Source organism: Lissotriton vulgaris, chromosome 5 (assembly GCF_964263255.1).
Source record: "Lissotriton vulgaris chromosome 5, aLisVul1.2, whole genome shotgun sequence".
NCBI lineage: Eukaryota > Metazoa > Chordata > Amphibia > Caudata > Salamandridae > Lissotriton > Lissotriton vulgaris.
In genome coordinates this window covers 1,815,749,031-1,815,772,782 of record NC_141693.1, presented here as the reverse complement: position 1 = coordinate 1,815,772,782, position 23,752 = coordinate 1,815,749,031, and the positions used below count along the sequence as shown (strand labels likewise).

The window sequence follows — 23,752 nt, the reverse complement described above, 5'->3', positions numbered from 1 at the left end:
ATCTTTAGTGCTCCTTTACTTTCTGAATGAACAGAACAATAGTTTTGCAGCATGAATCTTTCTGGATTCACAATGCTGTGCATTATTCCACGGTCTAGTGGCTGGGTCCAGAATCGTAGTCTTTTCTTTGTTTTTGTTTTGTTTTTTGTAGCACAGGTGGGCGTCGACGTCCCACCTTTTGGTGTCCTTCCGTGACGTCTGCACACTTCCTGCGGAAGCTCCCACCCTTGGGCGCCATCTTCAGATTCTTTTTCCCGCCGTTGGGTCTGGATCGTTCCTGAGAGGCTCCAGAGTTTTGGATGGGAAAAGACGCAGAATAGTCTAATTTTGCAGGAAAAGACTGAGACGACGAGGAATAACCTATAGAAGCCGGGACGACGAAAAAGAAGGATGAACTTCGAGAACTTCGACGTCCAACGGAGGATGTACATACAGGGGGTCCCCTGAGCGCGAGAAACGGACAACACTCCTTTCAAATTCTGCTGTAACTGCCGCCACAAGTACGCGCAGAAGGACCAGCACCGGTTTGAAACCTCCGCTTACCGGTCAACCACGAGAGCAAGGACTGCAACGCTTGCTCTGCCTTCACACCGAAGACTCTCCGCATCATAGAGCGACATAGAAGGGCCAACTACACCATGAAGGGGAATGGCCAACCACGTCCCTTCGAGACCTGGGACTCTCGACCGACGAAGAAGACAACGTCACCGGAGAAGATGACAGCTACACGGTCGTAGAGACCGATAAGAAAACTTCTAAAGAGGTAGGAGAGTCGCCGACCCCAAAAGCCCCGACAGACCAGCGAAGGTCTGAATCAGACTCTCGAAAAACTGAGTCGAAGTCCTCACAGGGAGCACTGGCGCTGAGAACTCCGTCTGCCGCAGCTGCATCCAAGGACAGAGAGCCCAGCGGATCCTTCGAGAAGGACTCCCAGGCGGCGAAGACCGGCGAAAAGCCAAGGTCGTCGAAGCACATCCCCGAAAAGGAACGTTCGACTTCGAAAGAGAAGGCCCCAAAGGCCGCCTCGACGTCGACAAAGGAAACGAGGCCCGTTTCGACGTCTGCGCCGAAATAGTCGGCAAAGAGACCAGAAGAACAGCCCGACGCCGAATAGGCCGCCGAACTGGAAAGGAAGAAAAGACGTCTCGAGGCCGAAATGGATAGCATCCTACAAAGAAAGGAGTTCGATGAACGACTCAAGCAGTTCATGATTCCGTCGACGGCACCGACGGTTATCGTCGAAGTAGAAGAAGAAGAGAAGGAGGATTTCGAGGCCGTAGAGCCGCAGAAAAGCCCCGAAACTCTAGAACATCAAGAGGATGAAGACTTCTATAATGATGAGGAGGGTGACGACGACCAGAGGACGATCCTCTGGTCGGCATCCTCGGGGACGCAGGACCTGGAATGGCAGGACCTCGACACTGAAAGTCCAGAAGAGGGCGTAGACACGTACCCTTCGAGGCCTTCGCCGCCAGATGACATTGGGGTGTACAATATGGTGATCAAGAAAGCGACAACGGCGTTTGGAGTCAAACTTGACGAAGAGAAACACAAGTCTGACTTCCTATTTGAGACCCTACTCCCCACGCAGACCAGGAGCCAGTATCTCCCAATGCTTGAAAGCGTCATGGCTCAGGGGAAGGAGGCGTTCAAGGAACCGGCGACATGCAGGTCCGTTACTACGAGGACGGAGAAGAAATACAAACACTCCACGAAAGATCCCCCGTACATAAGAGGGACAGTCCTGGCGGACTCTATTATCACGGCGACCGCAAGGAAGAGGGCAAATGTGCCGACGACTTCAGGGCCACCGCCAGACAAGGAAAGCAGGAGGATGGACCTGACTGGGAGAAAGATAGAGAGGAATGCAGCAATGCATTGGCGCATGGCGAACTCAAACGCCCTACTGAATAGGCACCAGTACCAAATCCTGGACCAAATTGGGCAGCTGACGAAGCCCCACCCACAAGAGTACCAACATAGAGCCTCACACCTTGTGGAGGGGAGGGTAAGAATGTGGCGAACGCTTGCCTCAAAACAGCCTTGGATGGAGCAGATACATCCAGCAGGCTGATGATGTTGGGAATAACTGAAGGAAGGCAAGCCTGGCTCAGGATCTCAGGTTTCAAACAAGAGGTTCACACAAAATTCTTAGCACCCCATTCAATGGGGAGACACTGTTTGGAGCGCCAGTGGATGACAAACTGACCCAGCTCAAAAAGGAAAACGACACTGCAATTCAGAGGAATGAAGAGGGGTACCCCTAAACGGAGACCGAACGGAAGGGGGGGAACCAATCTGGAACATCGCACCAGACCTTCCAGCAGTCCAACCAATGAGATAACCAGGCACAGCAGGGACACCAAAAACAAACCTGGCACAGCCAGCAAAGGGGCCACTCCTTTCGCGGGGGAGGAAGCGGATGTGGCCAGAACAAAAGAGGAGGCCATCAAGCCACCTCTGAGACGCCGTCACACAGTATGGGCCCACCCACACAACGCCTCCCAGGGTGGAGCACAAGAGGACCAACACAGGGTTATACGGACCAAATACCATGGAACATGTAACACCAGTAGGGGGCAGGCTAAGTCTCTTCTTCAGAGAGTGGAAGAAGATAAAATCAGACAAGTGGATACTGAGCATCATATAGTTCGGATACTGTATAGAACTGGAAAGGACACCGCCAAACAAAAGACCAAAAAAGAGAGCGCAGTCAGGAAAAGAACTGGAACTGCAACTGCTTCAAAAGGAGGCGGAGGAACTGCTCCAAAAGGAGGCCATCGAACCAGTACCATACCAAGAAAGGAACAAGGGAATGTACTCCACCTACTTCCTGGTACCAAAAGTGGACGAAACACTAAGACCCATCCTGGACCTCAGGTTCCTGAACATAAAGAGACAAAAGTTCAAAATGACGTCTCTACAGGAGGTAATTCCCCAGATAGGGGACGGAGATTTCATGGCCGCCATAGACCTCAAAGATGCCTACCTGCACATCACGATGAACAGGCGGCACAAACATCTGCTCAGATTTACCATCAACAAACATCACTACCAGTTCACAGCCCTAGCGTTCGGACTAAAATCCGCACCAAGGGTCTTCACCAAGTGCCTCGCAGCTGTGGCAGCGCACCCGAGAAGGCAAGGGATACATGTATACCCTTACCTGGATGACTGGCTAATAAAGGCAAATTCACACGTTTCATGCAAGGAACATGCCCAGCGCGTGACAAAGACTTTGATGGACCTGGGTTTCTTCATTCACTGGGGGAAATCCTCTATTGAACCAGAGCAAGTGAAAGTCTTCCTATGGGCTCAAATCAACACCATACAGAGCAAGGTGTTCCCCAACGACAAGAGGACACAGGCGCTACTGAAGGAGACTCACCTCTACCAGAAGGGGCGAGCTCTGACAGTGAGGACAGCGAGCAAGGTCATGGGCATGATGGCGTCATGCATACATCTAGTACCAAATGTACGCCTCCACATGAGACCATTCCAAGAATGGCTGCAAGAACAATGGTCACAAGCTACAGGGAGTTGGGGAGATCTAGTGGTTGTAATGCACACAGTGCAGGAGGAGATGTCGTGGTGGAACATGGAGAACGTAACCAAGGGAAAGCCTCTAACACCCCCGACCCCAACGGTGACCATCACCACAGGCACATCCCAGAAAGGATGGGGAGCGCACATGAGCAAGCTCAGGGTGAGGGGTCTGTGGATAATAAAGATAGACCTGCTAGCCATACACCTACCAGGGAAAGACAATGTGGAGGCAGACTGGCTCAGCAGACAGATATCGGCGTCCCACGAGTGGGAGCTCAATGCACAGGAAACGCTAAGGCTATTCAGAAGGTGGGGAACACCGGCTGTAGACCTATTTGCAACACACCAGAATGCAAAATGCTAAAGCTTCGCCTCCAGGCAACCAGGGGAAGGCTCCCTGGGGAATGTCTTATGGATAACCTGGTCGAGGAGATTTGCTTACGCCTCTCCCCCCCCCCCCCCCCCGATACCCCTGATACACAGAGTACTCAACAAGTGCAGGACCAGCAACATGACTCTGATCCTGGTGGGACCACAATGGGCCAGGCCGACTTGGTACTCACAGATAATGGAAATGGCATAAGGTGCACCCCACAAGTTCGGGAGAAGAAAAGACCTACTGTCCATGCAAAACGGAGAGGTACTACTCCCAGAACCAGAGAGCCTCAGCCTGGCAGCATGGCTCCTGAAGACATATAGTTTGCGCACCTGAGGTTACCGGAGAGCACCCTGCGGGTACTGCGAGAGGCGAGGAGGCCTAGCACACGAAGGTGCTATTTGGCGAAATGGACCAGGTTCACACAATGGTACAGCAAGAAGAAGCTACGCAGAAAGATGACAAGGGAGTCAACCGTGCTAAGGTACCTCACGCACCTGCTGAAGGCAAAGCTAAGGTCCTCCTCGCTGAGAGTACACCTGGCAGCAATTGTGGCCTACACAAGAGGAGAGACTGGCAAGAGTTTCTTTGCATCACAGATAGTAAAGAGATTCATGGAAGGGGCAAAAAGGATCACGCCTCCTAAGAGTATGCCGCCACCAGCGTGGAACCTTAATCTAGTCCTGACAGAGCTCATGAAGGCGCCTTTTGAACCGATTCATAAGGCTTCCCTGCAAATGCTAACAATGAAAACCGCCTTCTTGGTGGCTATCCTCTCCCAGCGAAGGGTGAGCGTACTACAGGCGCTAACGCTACAAGAACCCTACATCCAAATTCACAATGATAGGGTGGTGATGAGAACGGACCCACACTTCATGCCAAAGGTGGTGTCGAGGTTTCACATCAACCAAACAGTTCAAATACCAAGTTTCTTTCAAAAACCAACCACAAGCCCAGAGAGGGCACTCCACACTCTGGACGCTAGAAGGGCAGTAATGCACTACATGGAAAGAACAAAGGAAGACAAAACAGTTCTTTGTGTCCTTCGCAAGCAGTTTCCTGGGTAGACCAGTAACAAAGGGGACCCTCGCACGATGGATCGCACAGACTATTCAATTCTGCCACAAACCAGCAGACCAAGCGCTTGCGGAGGGGGCGCGTGCCCACTCAACTAGGAAAAAGGGAGCTACAATAGCCTTCCTGGCTAACACACCCATTCAAGACATTTGCCTGGCAGCAACATGTGCTTCAGTGCACACATTCACTAAGCACTACTGTGTGGATATACAAATTAACAAGGAAGCACAAGTAGGACAAAAAGTGCTTCAACATATATTCAACAGCCAACGCTCATCTTCCACCCAGCTGCCACAAAAGTAACAAACCGCTACAAAGTCTATGCACAACATAGTGGATCCAGAAAGATTCACGCTGTAAAACGAATAGTTTCTTACCTGTCGGTGTAGTTTTGCAGCTTGAAGATCTTTCTGGATTCACTAGCGAACCCACCCACCTCCGCCAGAAAGATGAGGCTGGAGAATCAGGTGGTAAAAGACGAGGTCAATACTGAAACAGATACCTTAAATGACACAGCGGATTAAATAACTTACTTGAACATTGCCAAGGATTCACAAAAACACAAAACAAGGAAAAAAAGAATCCGAAGATGGCGCCCAAGGGTGGGAGCTTCCGCAGGAAGCGTGCTGACGTCACGGAAGGACACCAAAAGGTGGGACGTCGACGCCCACCTGGGCTACAAAAAAAAAGACTACGATTCCAGACCCAACCACTAGACCGCGGAATAATGCACAGCATAGTGAATCCAGAAAGATCTTCAAGCTGCAAAACTATACCCAAAAGGTAAGAAACTATTCGTTACTTTCCAGTTTAAGTTCTCCCCATCCTAAGTAGGTTTTTGGAGGCCTTCTAAAGAATATCTATACATTTAAAACCTAATTATTATACATATTTATACAAACAAATACACCTATATAGATACATACATATAATCAAATAAATGTTCATAAACCCAGGGATATGCTGTACATTTGTGTTTGAGTATGGTAGTTATGTAGGAAAGAGTCAACTCTAGAGTAGTCTTTCGAAAGATAAGATCGCTCTACGTGGATTTTATTTTTTGGGGTAATGAGTTCCATAGTTTGGCTGCTTGGTCAGAAAAGGATGTGGCACCTATGGGTTTTTTCTCGTATGGTGGGATTTTGAGGCGAGGTGCCGATCTGAACACGAGATTCCTTTGAATGTATCTGGTGATTTTATACCTGAAAAAAAGCGGTCCTGTTCCATGTATTGCTATGTGGGTGATACAAAGCAGCTTGAATGTGGATCTTCTGGCAATCGGTAACCAATGTAGGGCTCTCAAGGCAGAGGTGATGTGGGCTTGTGGCTGTACATATAGGAGTAGTCTAGCAGCAGAGTTTTGAATCTGTTGTTTTCTTTTCATGGTTAATAAAGATGATCCTTGGTAGAGGCCATTGGTGTAATCAATTTTAGACCGTACAAGAGCGATAGTAGCCTTTTCCATTTTTGGAAATCCCAGGTGGGGGAAGATGCACTGTGGAGTTTTCCTAGTTATGAAGCTTGATCTTGTTAATTTGTCCACTTGGGCGTTCATTAAAAGCTTGAAGTCCATGGTAATTCATTGGTTTCTTAGATACTTTAGGAGGTTGTCCCAGATTGTCAGGCCAGGTGCTGAGTGGGTCATCATTTTTCCAGTCGCCACATGTATTCCTGTTTTGGGAGCATTCAATTTGAGATGACTTCATGTCCTCCACCAATCAACAGCTTTAAGGCACCTGAAGATTTTGGAGTTTTCAATGTCTTTTGGGCTTTCTAGTTTAAGGAGTATTTGTGTCATCTGCATAGTTATAGCATGCGAGCTGGAATTCATTGATCATTGCCGGTAATTACTTAATGTAGATGTTGAAAAGCATTGGGCGAGATGATAAAGCCTTGAGGGACTTCTCCTTTTGTGAAGTACTGTTTGGATGAGAAAGGTGGCGTATAGATGACATTAGTCCTGCTTTGAAGGTAGCATGTAATCCAGTTGAGATCAGTCTCCTCTATGCCAATTCCATAGAGTCTTTGTATTAGAATATCATGGTCAACTGTGTCGTAGTCAGCTAAGAGGTCCAAGTAGTGCAGTGACCCAATTGCAGTCTATGGTGTTTTTAAGGTCCCCCCAGATGGCGGTGGGCAGATGCTGTGCCTCTTCAGGGCAGAAACCGATTTGGACGTCTTAAAGTATGGAGTTATCTGCAATGAATTGTGACATCTGGTTGGAATGCAGCGGTTTGCCCAGGAAAGGCCATTTGTAATTGGTCTGTAGTTGTCTGGTCCTGTAGGTCCAGGTATGTGTGTTTTTTTTGTTGTTTTTTTTTTTAATAATGGGCATATGTATGTCTTTTTAAAGGCTTTCGGGAAAGATTCCTATAGTTAATTAAGTATGTATGTTTCTTTTTACTGGTGTGGCAGCCGAGGTACTTAAAAGAATGTTAATGAATATTTGTGGTGGACTAGGGCCGGAAGGGCAACTGGCTGGCCCGCTTGCTTTGATCAGATCTATAAATTCAGTTTGAGATATTTGTATGAAGGAATGCAGCGTTGTGGATAGCTTATTTGTTGAGGGGATTTGGGGAAATGGGTTTGTGCTGGTGGTTTTCCTTTGTTTTAAATAGGAGTCCAATGTTTTTGCCTTGGTTGTGAAATGATTAGCCAATTTGTCAGTGAATTCTTGAGTAATGGGATATGTTCCTTCTGTGGTTTTAGGTTTAAGAAATTTGTGCGGATTTTGTAAAATTCTTTATTTGTACATTTAGCAATTGAATTTTGTCTGAATAGTACCTTTTTTGACTGTTGACTTGTATAATCTGTTACGTTTCTGTAGGTGAAGTTTGTCTCGATTGCTGTTTGTTTTGAGCCAGGTGTGTTGCAGCCAATTTTCTGTTTTTATCTTTTTTTAGTTCTGTATTTCTCCAAGATGCCTGTTTTCTTTTGTTCTGTTTTGCTGTTCTGGGTGGTACTAGGATATTAAAAGCTTCCTGCAGCCACTCCGTTTTTTAACAGTTTTTATTGTGTCTAGCTCTGTGTTGGATGTTAGTTGTGTTTCTAAGTATTCAAAATTGAGTTTGTTCCATTGGCGATCAGTGGATGTATGTAAGGTGATTGTGTTGCTTTGTGGTGTTTTTATTTTGGAAAGCTAGCAAATGGTGGTCTGAGCTTGTGACTGGAGAACCTTTTAAAAGGTAACTAGTTCCGAATTTGCAAAAATGGCATTTAAGATGTGTCAAGCGATGCCTGTGGGTGCATATATGGTATCTTCTTGCAGGTGTGGCATTTGGAATGTGACCTTGTCATGGTTCCTTTAGGATTTCTTGCTAGCTTTTGGGTAATGAAAATCATGAGTAATTATGGGCCACAGCAATAGAAATAATGTAAGTTTAAGTACTAGAAAACCACAATTTGCAGTTAAAATTAAGCTAGACTGATTGAAGGGGTACACGCTGCATTCAGCCTGCTCGTAGGTAAGATACGTAGATCACACTTGGGGCCCATTTTAATTATGTCTACAAAAGCTCACTGCACAGATTTAAGTTTTTGCTCAGGATTTTCTAATCGGTGTCCAAATCAATATAAACATGCAGTAATATTTACCTCTGGCATGAAAAGAACTTGAACTAACATTGATTACGTGAGCTGCCCCCACCCTCCAGTTTGCTTCTGCGTTAGTGCACACAGACGGCCCTCGGGGACGCCTTGAAATAGAAGCCGACCATTACCGTGAGATGCAAGCACAAACAAGCCTGGCACTGCATTAGCAAACTTTAAATTCTGCCAGCAGAACAGCAGGCTGGCTTTCGCCTGTATCCCATGGACCCGTCTTATATCTCATACCCATGGCATAAGAGATTGCATAGAGGTAGCAGTATGCCTTTGAAGCAATGAATAACTTGCCTTTAGGAAAATGGATGTATTTAGTGGCAAGTCTTTTTAATCCGAAAGGTCTGCTGGGCTGGGGTATAGTCCATGTCATCACACACTACCCAAGATGAGTTCAGATGTGGTACAATCTTCACATGCCCTTCAGAGGTAGCGTCCTTGACTTTCTATTGATTCGTCCCCCGTCTCTTTGTTGAATTGGCAAGGTCTCCTGCTTGCTGATATTTCTTGGCTCTGTGCTGTAGAGACTGGAACTGTTGCCTTGCTCTGAACGTGTCGTTTCATAGGGGAAGCTGATAATCCTCAGAGGTGAACTCTGTTGAAGCATAAAGTGAAATCGCCCATTAATCTTAAGTGTTTTCCATGTGGCCTATCGTAGATCCCTGTATGTGTTGGTTGTTTGCGTTCTTCAGTCAGTCTTCTTTTTAGGTCTCGCTGAGCCAATGCGCTTGCGCATTGCTCTGGCGAGAATGATGTAGGGGTTCCAGGAAAGCCTGCCAGAGGGCTTGGAATGCGGATTTTGGCCAGTGCATGTGCGCCGGCCGCGCGCTCACCATTTGCTCCCCCCATCAGACTTGAAAGGAAGCCGCTCGCACACCACCATTTGTCTGAGCCTCGGCATCAGACTTCAAAGGAAGCCGCTCCCCTGCCATCAGACTTCAAAGGAATGCGCTCCCGAACTTACTGGCCTCGCTCTCGTGAGCCTTTATTTACTTGTTTTCATGGTCTGTTCTTCATCCAGCCTCACAATTTACCACTTACTTTTTACTCCCCACATGGTCAGCTTCGCTCCGGTGTGCTTTTGATCTCATCCACGCCAGTTGTGCTTTTAGTCACCCCTGTTATTTCTAAATAACTACAAACCCCGATCACAGAATTTCAGAAACTCTCCACCACCTGCCCGCCCCCCACACTCTGACTCACTGTCTTCCTTTTCATTTGTAAACTTCACAATCTCCCTTCGTGTTTTTTTAATCTACAACGGCAATTACATTTTAAATCTACATTCACGTGCTGCTTTGTTCCTGGGTTTTATTTTCACTGTTTGTTGAATTGTGTACCAACGATAGCAACTACACTCCATCCTGCCTGCCTTTCCAACCCGTTCGAAATTACCAAGTATGCTCCTTCACAGCTGTGTCCTTTCCTTACATCTCCGGGCAAGATGTGTTCTTCTCAGCCTTCCCACCCCAAACATAACTTTTGGTTCCCCTTTCCCCATCCCTAAGTCTAAGCCTATTCAACTGCACTTCCTGGGCCGAACCTTCCTTATGTGCAGCAGAAGCAGTGGCCCTGTGCACCAAAAAACTACTGAATCCAAATTAACGCTTTATTTCATAATTCAAGCAGATTCAAGAGCCCATTTCCTTCCCTGTACTACATGCAGCCCATGACACATTGACTATGCCACTGCGTATTTTTTTAAAATATATATTTTGTGGTGACTTGCGCTGTCACCTACAACGTCCTACAGGGTGCTTCTAAGTAAACACCAACCACAGCTCACCATGCCTCTCCCCTCCCTTGCACCCGCTCTTTCAGAGACACGCTTTCCGTTCGTGCAGCAGGTGCAGTGGCAACGGCACACAGGCCTCAGGGATCCATTAAATCAGATAATTTCTTTATTTTACACTGGGCAGGAACCAAGGGGCCTATTCCCTTCCTTGCACTTGGGCCCAACAGCACACTGGAAACCACTCTGCGCACTTTATACTGGTTTCCGTTTGAGGTACAAGCTATGCCATTTCAAAGTGGTCATCGTGAAACAGCCCCCCACTAAGATTCACGGCTCCCCCACCCCAGGCCTTTGTCTTACATTTTAACTGTGTCCTTCGTGTGCTACCCCCTTTTGTGCTCCACTGTTCAGTCTCCCACATGCTTCTGATATCGACCCAGGCACGTGGCACTTTTTGTCATCTGTGTTATTTGTAATTCAAACAACCACCAATCCTGGCCATTATTTTTCTCTAAACCCCACCAACAAATCTCCATTCATGTTCTTTTAGCCACCACCGCATGCAGTTACTGACACACATGCCATTTAGGTTTCTGGACTTTATTTTCACCATTTGTCAACGCCTGTACTACACCAATCACACTCCATCCTGTCTGCCCTTCAAAATCAGCCCAAAATAAACGAGCATTTGCAATGTAATAGGTCTTGCATTTGTTAAAGTTGGAGCTATTGGCATTGTAAATGACAATGCCTTTTATTCATTTGTTTTGAAAACCTGCAAGCGGCGAATAAACATGCACTTTGTATTTATAGTCCTTGCTTACGAGAAGCAAGGCTTGCAGTAAAGGAGACTGCCAGCCTTGCTTCTCATAAACAAGGACTAGAAGTACAAAGTGCTTGTTTAGGCACAGCTTGCAGGTTTTCAAACGCCTAAATAAAACGCATGGTCCTTTACAATGCCAATAGCTCAAACTTTCGCAAATGCGAGACCTATTGCATTGCAAAAGCTTGTTTTCCTTTTTTTGTACCAACTTATGCTACTTTGGTGGTTGACGATTTGTATTTGTCTGCTTTCGTTGCTGTCACCATCTTATTCGAATCTCTGCTTTAGTTGTTAATGACTCCACCTAGGGACTTTGCCTAATTTTTTTGTGTGCCTTTGTTATTGACCTTATTAGGGGGCTCTTAATTTAATTCGAGCCAATTTACGTTCTTGGCAGGGTGGAAGAGAAGAGCAGATCAGCACAGGAGAAGAGAACAGGGCGATAAAGGAGGTGGGGTGGAAGAGAGCAGCAGATCGGCACAGGAGAAGAGAACAGTGAGTTAGAGAAGGAGGCAAGTGAAAAGGGAACAGCAGATCAGCACAGGAGAAGAGTGCAGGGAGTTGGAACAGCAGGCTGGGAGAGGGAGAGGGCTGCAGATTAGCAATTGTTGCCAATTTAGCTCTGTCACTTAAAAGATTGGTTTGCACCTCTGCCATGATGTGCAGCCAGTAGTAAGATTAAAAGCTGGTAATAGCAGTATTGGCTATTTACAGCGCTTACAATCTGCAAAAAGGTGGTACGTTCAGCTTTAAAAGAAATTAGTGGTGAAACCGTACAGACAGCAAATGTGTATTTGAAATGTTTTTGCTATGTTGTGACCTATGCCTGTTGGTGTAGGCAGGTATGAATTTGTTGACAGTTCAGTCCATAGTAGGGATGACATTCATTATAGACACTAAAAGCAACAAGAGAGACTAACTGCCAGGAGCAACGAGGAGCCGACACTCAGGAGGTGTGGGAGGGAGATACGACACTGGGATTCACAGGGGGTGGGGGAGGAAGCGCCGTGCAGTTCCTCCGAGTGCTAAATTCTGTGCCTGATGATTGCATTCCACTGAGGCAAAATCGCCCCTCACGCACAACAGGGCAAAGATAGGGTGTGGGAGGCAACCGCAGGAGGGTGGAATAGGTAGTAGCAACAAGGAGCTGACAAACAGGGGAAAAGGTGGTGGTGGAAGAATACACCCATGCTGGTCGGTTAAAGTGAAACAAGGCGTCACTTCCCTGAAGGCATGGAGCAGTGACGTATCACATAATAGAGTACAGTCCCAGGTGGCTCAAGCCAGTTCTAAGCACCAAACTCTGTAAAATTGCATGGCATACCGTCTCGCCGAACACTCTTTGTGTATTCGTTGGGACAACATTTTAAATGTAATTAAGTGACACTTTGCTTTGAAAAAAAGCGATATGACTACAGCCAGCGTTGAAGGGGGAAGCAGCAATAAAAAGATGGGGGAAGGGTGGGTGTATGTGGAAGCAAGAACTGCCTGAAGGGGAGGAAGGATGGGGGAAACAAATCCATATTATCAATGTAGCTCCCCAGAAGCTGATAATGTGCAGGGCTAATGCAGTTGACACTGCAACGGAAAATGCCCTTTGATCTTGGGGACTCGTACCACCCAAGCAAACAAAAGTCCCGACATGGCGACCTTTTGGCTACATGCCGCCTCCCCCTACTCCTCCCGCCACTACGAACAAGCTCTCTGCATTGCATGGTGGGGGCAAGGGAGCGGCTTTGGGTGGCGGAGCGGCTTTCTTTGAAGTCTGATGCCAAGGCTCAGACAAATGGTGTGGGTGTGCGATGTGGCTGGCAATGTGAACACGCCCAGCTCACATCAACTGTACCTAATCCGCAGTTTGGGGATACTTTTTCGAAAGCCTTACTATAATCTCGCCCACCGTCCCTACGGGATAGATTAGACGAGACCTAAAAACTGATTTTGTAGCAGACCTAGTCCCACCGTTCCCTTTAAGCAAAACTCCCCTTCGGCTGGAGTAAAGCGAAGTCAGTGGAGGCCAAGGTGCAGAGTGCACTGTGGAGCCGGTCCGTGCTGCGGGAAGTCTCTGGGGTTTGACCGGCCCCTTGTTGTTCCTAAGCAGGAGTTTGGCTCTGGAAGTTTGAAATGTATCCCAGCCCTGGCCCAAGTTGGCCCCTCACAAGCCTTGTCTGCTGCCAGTATTCATTTCCTTGCGAGTCCCTGTTTGTTTGGTTTTTTTGCACTAGTTACTTTTTTCGCAGTTATTTGCCCTCATCGTGAAGAATACAAGCAGACTGCATAGGGAGGAAATGCCGTTGAGTTTCCTTCGAGAGGATGTTGGACTCCAGCTGCCTCTGCAGTGGAAAAGCTACAGTGCACTCTATATTGGCCACCCAGGCTGTTGTCGGCACTAGTGTACTGTGACTCCTGCACCACTGCATGACGCTTCCTGTATTTATAAAACCATCGCAGTCATACTGGGTGCTTTTATACAAACCCCCCATCGGCGTCACTGGGACAGTTGATGATTTAATTCAAAAACTCATCCAGTCGACTTGAAAATGCAGACATTTGTAAAGTATGGCAGAATCCCCTTTTGTGTTCTTGCTTTATTTCTGTTTTATCTACTTTTTATGTTTTCTTTAAATTCCACTTTAACTTATTTCTCATTGATTTCCCTTTTGTCAACCTGCCTGGGTGTTCTTTTGCTTGGTTCTACATATTTTTCTTTCTTAGCTGTTGATTTTTCTTTTTCCTGTACTTTTCTTCCTGCTGCTTTTTTTCATTTTTTTCCCACTTTTCATCTACTATGGTCCTATTTCCTTCCTTTTTATATCCGCCCCTTTCCTCCCCATTTCCTTCTCACAGAGCTAAGTACATGGAAATGAGGGGTCCCTTGGAGGGCAGGAGAGAAACTTGTGAGCAGCCCATAACAAATAGTACTGTGAGATGTGCACGCTCATTAATGTAAGACACATTACAACCTGAGTGGGACCCTACTGCTTTAGGAGTGGGCGTTACCATTGAACCTCTCTTTGGGTACTTGTTTTAGTTAATTCAGAAGGAATTAAAGGTTGAGTCTGCCCAGTGAGATTCAGACCTTTGGCCTTCAAGCTGCACACTTATCACCTACAGCAAGTGCATTATTCCACCAAGCTATGATTTTAAAAAAAATCTCCGAGTGGTTCTTCACATTTCCTATTAATTTATTGATTACTTTTATTAGGACAGTTGGAATTGAAGTAATCAATTCTTTAATCGGGAAACTGTTTGCACTCTTGTGTTAATTAACCAGAAGAGCCTATCTTGTACTTCCCATTGTCCTTGCAGGTGTGGCCACGAATGGCAGTCCCCTTGTGTCTGGGTTAGTTGTTCAAATATTAACAAACTTCCAGTCTAGTCCACACAATACATTGTTTTGCAGCTTGAGACTATCCTGGATGTACACGCTAGCCATGATAGCGCCATCTAGTGGCTGATATCTTGAATAACATCTTATAAAATGTAAGTTAAAAATGTTGGGCAGCGATAAAAGGCTTAAGTCTGTTGGGCTCTGTAAGCCACAAGGCCGCACAATGTGACCTCTTTCTTCAAATTCAGTTTTCTGCAATCCGGTTTGTAAGCTTGTCAAAGTTATTTTTCTTCTTCTATTAACACCGCACTGCTTGGCCATGCAGCAAGCACCACAAATGATGATTTTCACACCGTGGGTTGGTTCCGGGAACCTGGGGTCTGAAAACCTCGATATAAAGAGAAGTGTTTGGTGTGCACTGGTTCCCTCGAATCTGCCGTCTGAGTAAACACTCCTGTGTCCTCCATTTAGGGTTTCTTCCGGAGAAGCATCCAGAAGAACATGGTATACACCTGCCACCGGGACAAGACGTGCATCATCAACAAGGTGACGCGGAACCGCTGCCAGTACTGCCGGCTGCAGAAGTGCTTCGAAGTGGGCATGTCCAAAGAGTGTAAGTGAAGCCTTGTGGGCACAGTAGATTCTAGCCATGTGGGAGACCAGGTGCAAAAGTGCATAAGAACCATAAGAACCTGTTGATCAGCATATGGAGTCTGGGTGATCAGGGGTGCTGGCTGTCAAATTATTTTGGTGTGTGCGCGCTATGGGGGTGGCTGGTAATCTGCATGTGAGTGCAGTGGACCATTGGATCCTTGTTAGAGGAGTCTCTTGGATCAGTGTGCAAACGATTTGGGGTTTTTCCTGGATCAGTGTGTGAAAGTGATTTGATGGGCCTGAGATCAGGCTTTGAGGGCACTGCGCATCTCCTGGATCTGCTGCTAGGTTGATAGTTGAGGGTCAGTGGGAGTACACTAAGGTGGTCCCTTGCTTCTCTGTATGTGAAGGTACCTGGCGTGCAAAGATACTAGAGGTCCCTTGGATTGGTATGTGATGGCAGTTGATTGGATCATCACATAAGAGCACTTGTGAGGATTTTTCAGATCAGGGCGCATGGATGCAGGGGGGGTCGTTGGAACAGTGTAAGAGGGCATGAAGTTGAATTGGTGCACCTTGTGCACTCCAGAGCTATCTTGTTGTTATCTAAGGCAACGATTATTCTCTCACCACCCCAACAAACCCTCCCAACAGTATACATGTTCTCTCAACATGATAACTTTACAGACCGCTGAAGGATAGATGGCGGAAGGCGGGATCCTCGGGTATTGAATTGCAGGCGTTGCCATGGAAACTGTTGATGGATGATGTCAGAGATAAATGACGCTGACAGGTCCCTGGCGCTTGGTTGTCGCGGAGTGAGCATGAGAAGTCTTGGCGCTAATGACCACGTCGCCGGGGGTTATATTAATAACGTGAGATGTAGTTATAAAGGGGGGCGGTGGGTTAAATCGATTTTTGTTGTTAGCATTGATAGCAGACAGAGTCCGGCGCAGCCAATCCCATATCGACCGCCTAGGCGGGGGTGGGGGGGACAGACACACACTCAGGGTGCACATTTGGTCCTCTGGCTCGATGGTACACAGTGGCTCAATGGTTTACCTGATTTCACATTACAGTTCTTTCTGTTCATCATAAGCATGGCAGCCCCCACCAAAAGGTGCGAAATACCCTCCTCCTGCTTCAGGAGCAAATTCTACGCACTCGGAGCGATTCTGCATCCAGGATCAGTCTCTGTGGCGTTTACCTATAGGGTCAGATAAAAGTGGGCCGGAGGAACATCCCCAGGGCCGGCAGGACTGGGAACCTAGAACGGCCCTGGCAATTTGCTCGGAGGAGGCACTGCCTGGCTTCGGGACGCTGGAAATGCTTGCTTTCTGTGTTTTTCTTACTGGGGACCAATATTTCAGCACTGCTGCAAAACCAGCCCACAGAAACAAAACTGACCTCCACCACAGCAAAGCCGGCCCCCACCCTTTCAGCCTCCTGGGGAAACGCCCGATGCCCAGTACGGCCAGCCCTGAACAGCCCGATCCACAATACATACCTCCCCTCAGGAGCAATGGAGGTGCCTTTATAGGCAACCATGTTTAACTGTATATCCAAGGACATAACCGGATACATTTGAGAAATTGCTGCATTAATTTGTTTTTTCCTGAACTATTTTTATAATTGCAGAAAGTTCTTCCTGTCCACCATCCTGTATCTTTCTATGAAAGATACTTGTTATCCTTTTTGGGGGGGGGGGGGGGGAGGCTCTGTTTGTTAACTGGGGATCCCTGTCACCTGGTAGATGAATCCTAGTGCACTCTGTAAATATGTCACTTGTTCAACCTCATAAGGCCTTTAGGGTCGGAGACCTGCTGATTGGTCCTATAGAACAGTGGAATATGGGAACATTCTGATTGTATTGCCTTTTTTTCTGCACCTTTTCTACACTTTGCAACATAAATATTTTCTAGATTAGCGTGCGGTACATTAGTCTGCTACCTATTGAATGGGTCAAGACTTGTAAATCAAATTGTTTTATTTTTATCCCTGGCTGTAGGTGAAGTATGTATCTCATACATGCACACAACCTACCTATACTTAGGAGGGCCAGCAACGGACCGTAATGAAGTGTGTAATTACTATTCTAACTCCACGTGCTCTTTGATAGTAGGGTAGGTTATAAACAGTGGCGGCTGCTCCCGGGAAGCAGCAGTGGGGTGAGGAGGGTTAAAAAACAAAATTGACTTGGCTGCCGCCTCTTCTCCGTCCTCTTCTTGGCTTCTTCTGTGCAAACAGCAAGCGCCCAGGCTCCCCATAGCCAATCACAACTCTGCATTTCAGCGTTATGATTGGTCTGAGTGTTGTAGTTCCGCGCTCAGCCAGGGAATAGGAGCCTGGGCATGTTCTCCACCCAGGCTTTAATGCAGCCTGGGTGAAGAACATGCAAAGGACGCATGACTGTTTGGCCAATCAGTCATTGCCCACCACTCCTCCCCTCTGCTCTGAGCCACCCCGCACATACAAGATGCGGCAGCAGGGAAAAAAATGATAATGTTATCATTTTATTTTTCCTTTTTTTACGCTGCAAAAAGAAGTGGGTCGACGCTCCTCCGCCTTAGTCGAGGAGCCACCACTGGTTATGAAGTGTGCCGAAGTAAGTCTAACTGCACTTTTAGGTTTTTTTTTATACACTTCCTCGAAAGTACCTAAACACATTACTGTGATGGGTCCTTATAACGCACCTGCCCTCACTGAGATAGTCTTTGTCTGTTTTTGTCAAGGTCAATCCACTCGGAGGGTGGAGCCAGTCCCCACAGTGTGGGTTATACACACTTACAGTTACACACACACTTTCCCCAGTGCAGCCACTGGGATTTAAATCGGTGACCGTCCAGTTACACCCACAGACGTCTGAAATAATCACATTAACCAACGAGCTGTCCTACCAGAAAAATGCATTTCCACAGATACTCTTAAGCTGCATTTATTTGTATGTTGAGGTGTGTGTATATTGTATACATTTTATCTGTAGATAAAAAGCCACCCTAAACATGGCAGATTAAATATTTTGTTCTTTTTAGCCGACTGTGACCCCGCCTCTACTCTCGCTGACCACACCCCCATTGTCGTCAGGAACACCTCCCCATGCGTTTCTTCATGCACTTTTACTGCTGATCCTATCCTAGTGTCACCTTCCTCTTAGTTCTTCCCCTCATACAGCCTGCCACCCTTCCTACTCAGACATCCTGCTATCCTTCTTACTCCTACATCCTGCCACCCTTCCTACTCAGACATCCTGCCATCCTTCTTACTCCTACATCCTGTCATCCTTCGTACCCTTACACAATGCTATCAATTTTCCCTATGTTCTGCCTCCAAGTAATGTATTGCCATCTGCGCCGTTTTCGCATACATTCTGCCACCTCTGCCCCCTCCACCCAGGATACATTCTGCCATCCTTATCGGATGCTCCCCCCGCCCCCTCTCAGCCCTTCCTGGTGGAGTGTGCCCCCTCCATACATAGCGCCTCATATAGTCTGCCACCCTTGTCTCCCAGCACAAGGGTGGCCCGCCTCTCTCAATCCCCCCCACACCCCTTGCACTCCGCTGCGCCTCCCTTGCATTCCTCCTGCCCGCCTCACGCTCATCCTTCTCTTCTCCCGTACTCTGCCCGCCAGAAGCTTCCACGGTGCCCGGCGGGCTCCGCGCTCATTAGCTGAGACGGGGCCCGGTGGCACTTCACGCTGTGCGCGTTATATTAATACGGCCTCATTAGGAGCCCTCCCCGCACCCTCTTCCCCGGTGACTGGGCGAGGAGATTGGATTTCAGCTCCCGAGGGGCCTGGAGCGATATGTGAAGGAATAAAGCCCTGTGACTGAATGTTTCCGCGCCGAGCCCGGCCGTCTGCCAAGGCGATTACCTTCCGCCGCCTCCTTGTGCTGGGGGGGGAGCGCGCGCGGGGTCCCTTCCACATCTGCGCATGCAAGAGCGCGTGCGGAAGGGGGGCGGGGTGCTTTCCATTTCTGCGCATGCAGAATTACACTCGCGGAACCCTGACAATTCTGTACATGCAGAAGTGCTATCGGCGAGCTCTACCCAACTCTGTGCATGCAAGAGTGCACGTGGAAGCCCTACGAACATTGCAGCAAAAGTACGCCTGCCCCACCCCCATCTCTGGGTGCAGTGCTACTTGTATCTGAGTTGCCTTAGTTCACGTGGCATACCTTAGCACGTAAGAGTGCTCGGAGGGAGCCGTACCATCTCTGTGCATGCAACATCTCTGCGCATGCAAGTGTGCAGGAAACCCTTCTGCCTCTGTGCATGCAACAGTGCACACGGGGAGCCCTTCTATCTGTGCACGCGGGGAGCCCTGCCATCTTTGTTTCAAAGTGCACCTGCATTACTTACCTCCATCTCTGGTAGTGAGAGCTACATCTGTGATACCTTTGTGCATGTGGCGAACCATACTACTCCGTGCACGTGGGGATCCCTACTGTCTGTGCATAAGGGGAGCCCTACCATCTCTGCTGAGAAATTGTACATGAGTAACCTCCCACTCGAGTCTCTGGGCTCAGTGAGACCTACATTTCTGTGTTGCTTTTGTGCCCGCAGTGAACCCTACAATCTCTTTGCATTTAAGAGTGCACACAAGTGAGTCCTCCCATCTCATTCCGGTGCATGCAGAAGTGAACATGAGGGACCCTCCCATCTCTGCATGCAAGAGTGCCCTACCAACCATACACATGCAAGAGTGCTAGAATAGTGCACGTTGTACATACTTGAGTGAACACTCGCATCTTTGTGCTAAAAATTGTACACTAGGTAGAGTGCTGTCAAGTGGGCGCTCTCTTCTCTGTGGCACTATGCTGCAAGAGAACACTTGTGCTTTCTCATTCCTGCAGGCAAAGTGCACTGAAACGAGCGCACCCTTTGGGCTAGTAAATCGCGTGGGGTGAGCTTTTTGCTCTCTTCTGGGCGATTTTTCTTAAACAAGTTCCCTCCTGAAACTCCATGCTCTGATTTCCCCGATCTGTAGTAGTAGGAGTGCACTCGGGCAAGCTACTGCACGAGTGCACTCTATGCTATGCGAGGATGTGGGCCTCTTTCTACTGGCCCAGCGCTCAACTACTCTCTTTTTTTTTAAACTTTCTTTTCCCCCCACTCCCCGCGCTGGTAGAGTGCACTTCTAGAAAACTCTTCCTTCTGTGCTGCTATAAAACGCCTACTGCTGAAGTCGAATATTAGACTTTACAACCCATTGACCTTTACTTACTAAGCGTTTTTTTACATCGTTGTACCTTTACTACGCATTTGTTGTTGTAAAGGCTTAGATTTTTGGTTCGGCACTAATCCCCATTTTACTTACACATACTCTCACACTCTTTCTAACCTGCTATTTACCCCGGTCTGAACCTTAAAACCCCCTAAAACCCTGTGTCCTTACCCATTACTAAACCCTAAAGTCCTTTCCTACTCTATATCCTTACCCTTCCCTGAAACCATAAATACGCCTTATACCCAGGGCTCGAGTCGGGGTACCACGTGGGTGGACGGTGTCCCCCCACTTATTTTACCGGGTGGATGCCATCCCCCCTGCCGAACAGCTGGACTTCACTCTTTGGACTCTCTGGGACGAGGAGCTCGGCACCTTTCGTGACATCACTTCCTGTTGTGATGTCACTTCCGGTAACAACGTCCCCCCACTTCTTTTTTTTTTTTTTTACGACTTGTGCCCTGCTTATACCCCTGTGCAGTTACCTATTCCAAAACCCCGTAATACTCTGTACTCTTACCTTCCCTAAACCTTAAACCCCCACACCCCGTTATTTGCCCCTGCTCTACACCTAAACCCTTAAACACTCTGGAAAACTTTACTGCCCTGTACCTTTACACATCACCGAACCCTTAAAATTACTTACACCTCTTATTTTTCTTAACACATTATATTTTAAAATGCTGACCCTCATGCTTAATTCGTTAAAAAATAGATAAATAAATGCAAGGGTCTCTCAGAAGGCCATTTCTGCTTGCACCGCCCTTTGCTGTGGTCAGCACTGCCAATTACAACTACAAACCATCACACTCCTACAAGTGTGACAATCCTAACTATTCCAGGACCCAGAAGTTCTAAGAATGGCTTTGGCAGCAGGTATGTCATTTTTAATGTATATTGACTTAATAAACAACTGTTGATGTTCTTGTCTCTAAATTAGGCAAACGGCTCCACCATGTGGCAGACTGCCATAAGTGTAGGTGTTGACAATTAAGTGCCGAGCACCGGGAGCTACTAGCTCAAGTTCAGCACGGACTTTCCTGCTTTGTAGAACACTTCAGACTGTAAAGACTTGTGGTGTAACGTCCATCTTAGATAAAAACCGCGCTGTAAACGTTACATACCGCTATGGCTAGCTTTCTATATCCTCAAACAAAATCCCTTGATCCTCGTCCTCCCACACCTTGGGGTCTCCGCCCCTCTTGTTTTCTTACTAAACTGGTGACTGTACCCCGCCTGTCTTGCATAAGCCTCTGCCTAGTTCCCTGTGCCCCTCGCTGCACGGGGCATCAGACTTGGGCTGTGAGCGTGTGGGCCTAGGCCGAAGCAAGTGCCCATCTCCTACCAGATTCATACCAGGCTCTGTGCCCATCGCTCCTTGGTGCCAGGATCGGGCACCGTGCTGTGATGCTGCACGCTTGAATGTTTGTACTTGCAGTAACCCGACCTCGCCTCCTTTGCAATGGTGTAGCGCTCCTTTCCCTGCTGGCAGCATCCAGACAATAATAGTATCCAGGAAAGTCGCTGGGTGACGCGCCTGCCAGCCTCCCCGCCCCTTTCCTAGGACCGCCTTCTTGTCTCACTTCTTTCCTTAACCCTGGCCTGGCGGCTTTCGGCATTTTTCATTTTTTTCCTGTGCGTACCCCATTACCCCCTCCTTTTTATCCTGCTTCATTTTTCTTGGTTTCAATAGAATTAAAGCTCCCTCCTCCCCCGCCTCCACCCGATTGACGGATGTCTTGTCACGGCTGCAATTTTCCATTCCCGAATTATCATTGCATTTTTTTTCCTCTCCCCTTTATTGAATTTGCAGAGGGGACATGAGTGATTTCTGAATTATTCCAGCCTGCCTGCCTCTCCTACCCTTTCCCCCCCTCTTCCTCGATCTCTTTCTTTTCTCTGTTATTAAATTTTCCGGGCCGCGAGTGACTGATTACGCGTCTGGAGTAATGGTTTAGTAATAGCTTCATCCCTTCTTTAACGGAGAGCGCTCCGCGGCTCCAGCTCGGGTAATCTCGTCGCCTCAAGGGGCTGGGGGTGAAGCCCCAGCATCCCCCATCACTGTGGCCCCAGAAAAGCGCCCCTGTGCCCCACGTCTCAGTTCAACAGCGCCACAATGGCAACTTTGTGTGGGGAACTAAAGGTAAGTTTCTGCTCAGGACGGGACTTGCTGCCTGGAGAACTGTTCGACCCGGTGTGCCTCAGCACTGATCGCAGCGTGTCTTTATACTTTTTTTTAATGAAGGATATGACGTTTACGCTGTTGGGTCTCCATTGGGAGAGCAGAGCAACAGAGGGGTAGATTTATTAAGTTCACGCAGGGGGGCAAGCACATGTGCTGCGCTGTTTCATGAATGGGAGAGCGCTGAACAGTGCCATATCTCCTAAGCTATGACGCTCTTCAGCTCTCTACCTGCACCATGGTGCAAGGGTGCCTGCGCTACGGGCAGGAATGCTTTTGTATAGTAAGGGCTGGCTGCCTTCCTGCACAGAAACACGCCGAGGCAATTTCCTATATGTGTGATGTGGAGTGCATCACGCATTGAAAGAGGAAGTAACAAAGAGAAATAAACCGAATTCTCCTCATTACGCCATTCTTAAGGTGGTCTACTGTTTTGGCTCAATTCCAGGTTTGCTAATTTCAGTAAATCTGGGGTTGCATCAGATTACATTGGTGGATGCCTGGACATGCCATGGAACGTCTACCACTAACCACTGCGTTGCATTTCTTTGCAAAGTCACACAGGGCTGCGCACATCGCCCCTTACATGGCTTTGTAAATCTTACTAAAGTCTTTGTGGCGCTATGGCAATGCAAAGGCTTAGTAAATCCTGTCTTAAACCAAAGAGAGGGGCTCAATCTAACCCAAAGGGAAATAGAGCTCCAATATACTGTCAAGTAAAAAAATATTTTTCCTTTTGGGAGGTCAAATGGTCTCCAGTTCAAACAGTCACCTCACTCAGTCAAAATCTCTCACTCAGTTATAAGCTATCCAATTATTATTTGGGAAATACTCAGCAAAGAAAAAAACAAATATTATAAAAAATATACTTTTTATTTTCCATAAAAAACATAAATCAGTATACAATTTCATTAAAACCCTACACAATACATGTTAAAACCACCTAGTATGGAATAGGAGAAATGTGGGACAAAACAATGAACTTTGTCTTAATGTTGTTAATTTGGACACTTTGACAACATTGGTAAGATTTCCATTCCTTATACCCAACTATTAGCTGACAACTCCAAATGTAACCCTTCTGTAATGCGTCGACGCGTTTCGGAAACCTTTGATGATTATGGCCTCCTTCCTCAGGACAGTCTATAACTTTCTCCAAAATCAATATTTCACCTATGCAAATGCATCTGGGTGACTAAGATTTATCCGGACTATATCTTATTTGGGGTCATTTTTTCCAAAAATTTCGATCTCCCAAACGCT

The 23,752-nt window shown here is 47.4% G+C and overlaps 1 protein-coding gene across 6 annotated transcripts in view; it reads left to right on the top strand.

Moving 5' to 3' along the window:
- The window catches only part of RARA (retinoic acid receptor alpha), a 408,762-nt gene that overhangs the window by 363,693 nt on the left and 21,317 nt on the right, over positions 1-23,752 (top strand). For all 6 annotated transcript variants that reach the window (XM_086924234.1, XM_086924233.1, XM_086924235.1 and 3 more), the window contains one exon: positions 14,960-15,101. In XM_086924234.1, the coding sequence (XP_086780360.1) occupies positions 14,960-15,101 (142 nt within the window). The remainder of the gene's footprint in view (positions 1-14,959; positions 15,102-23,752) is intronic.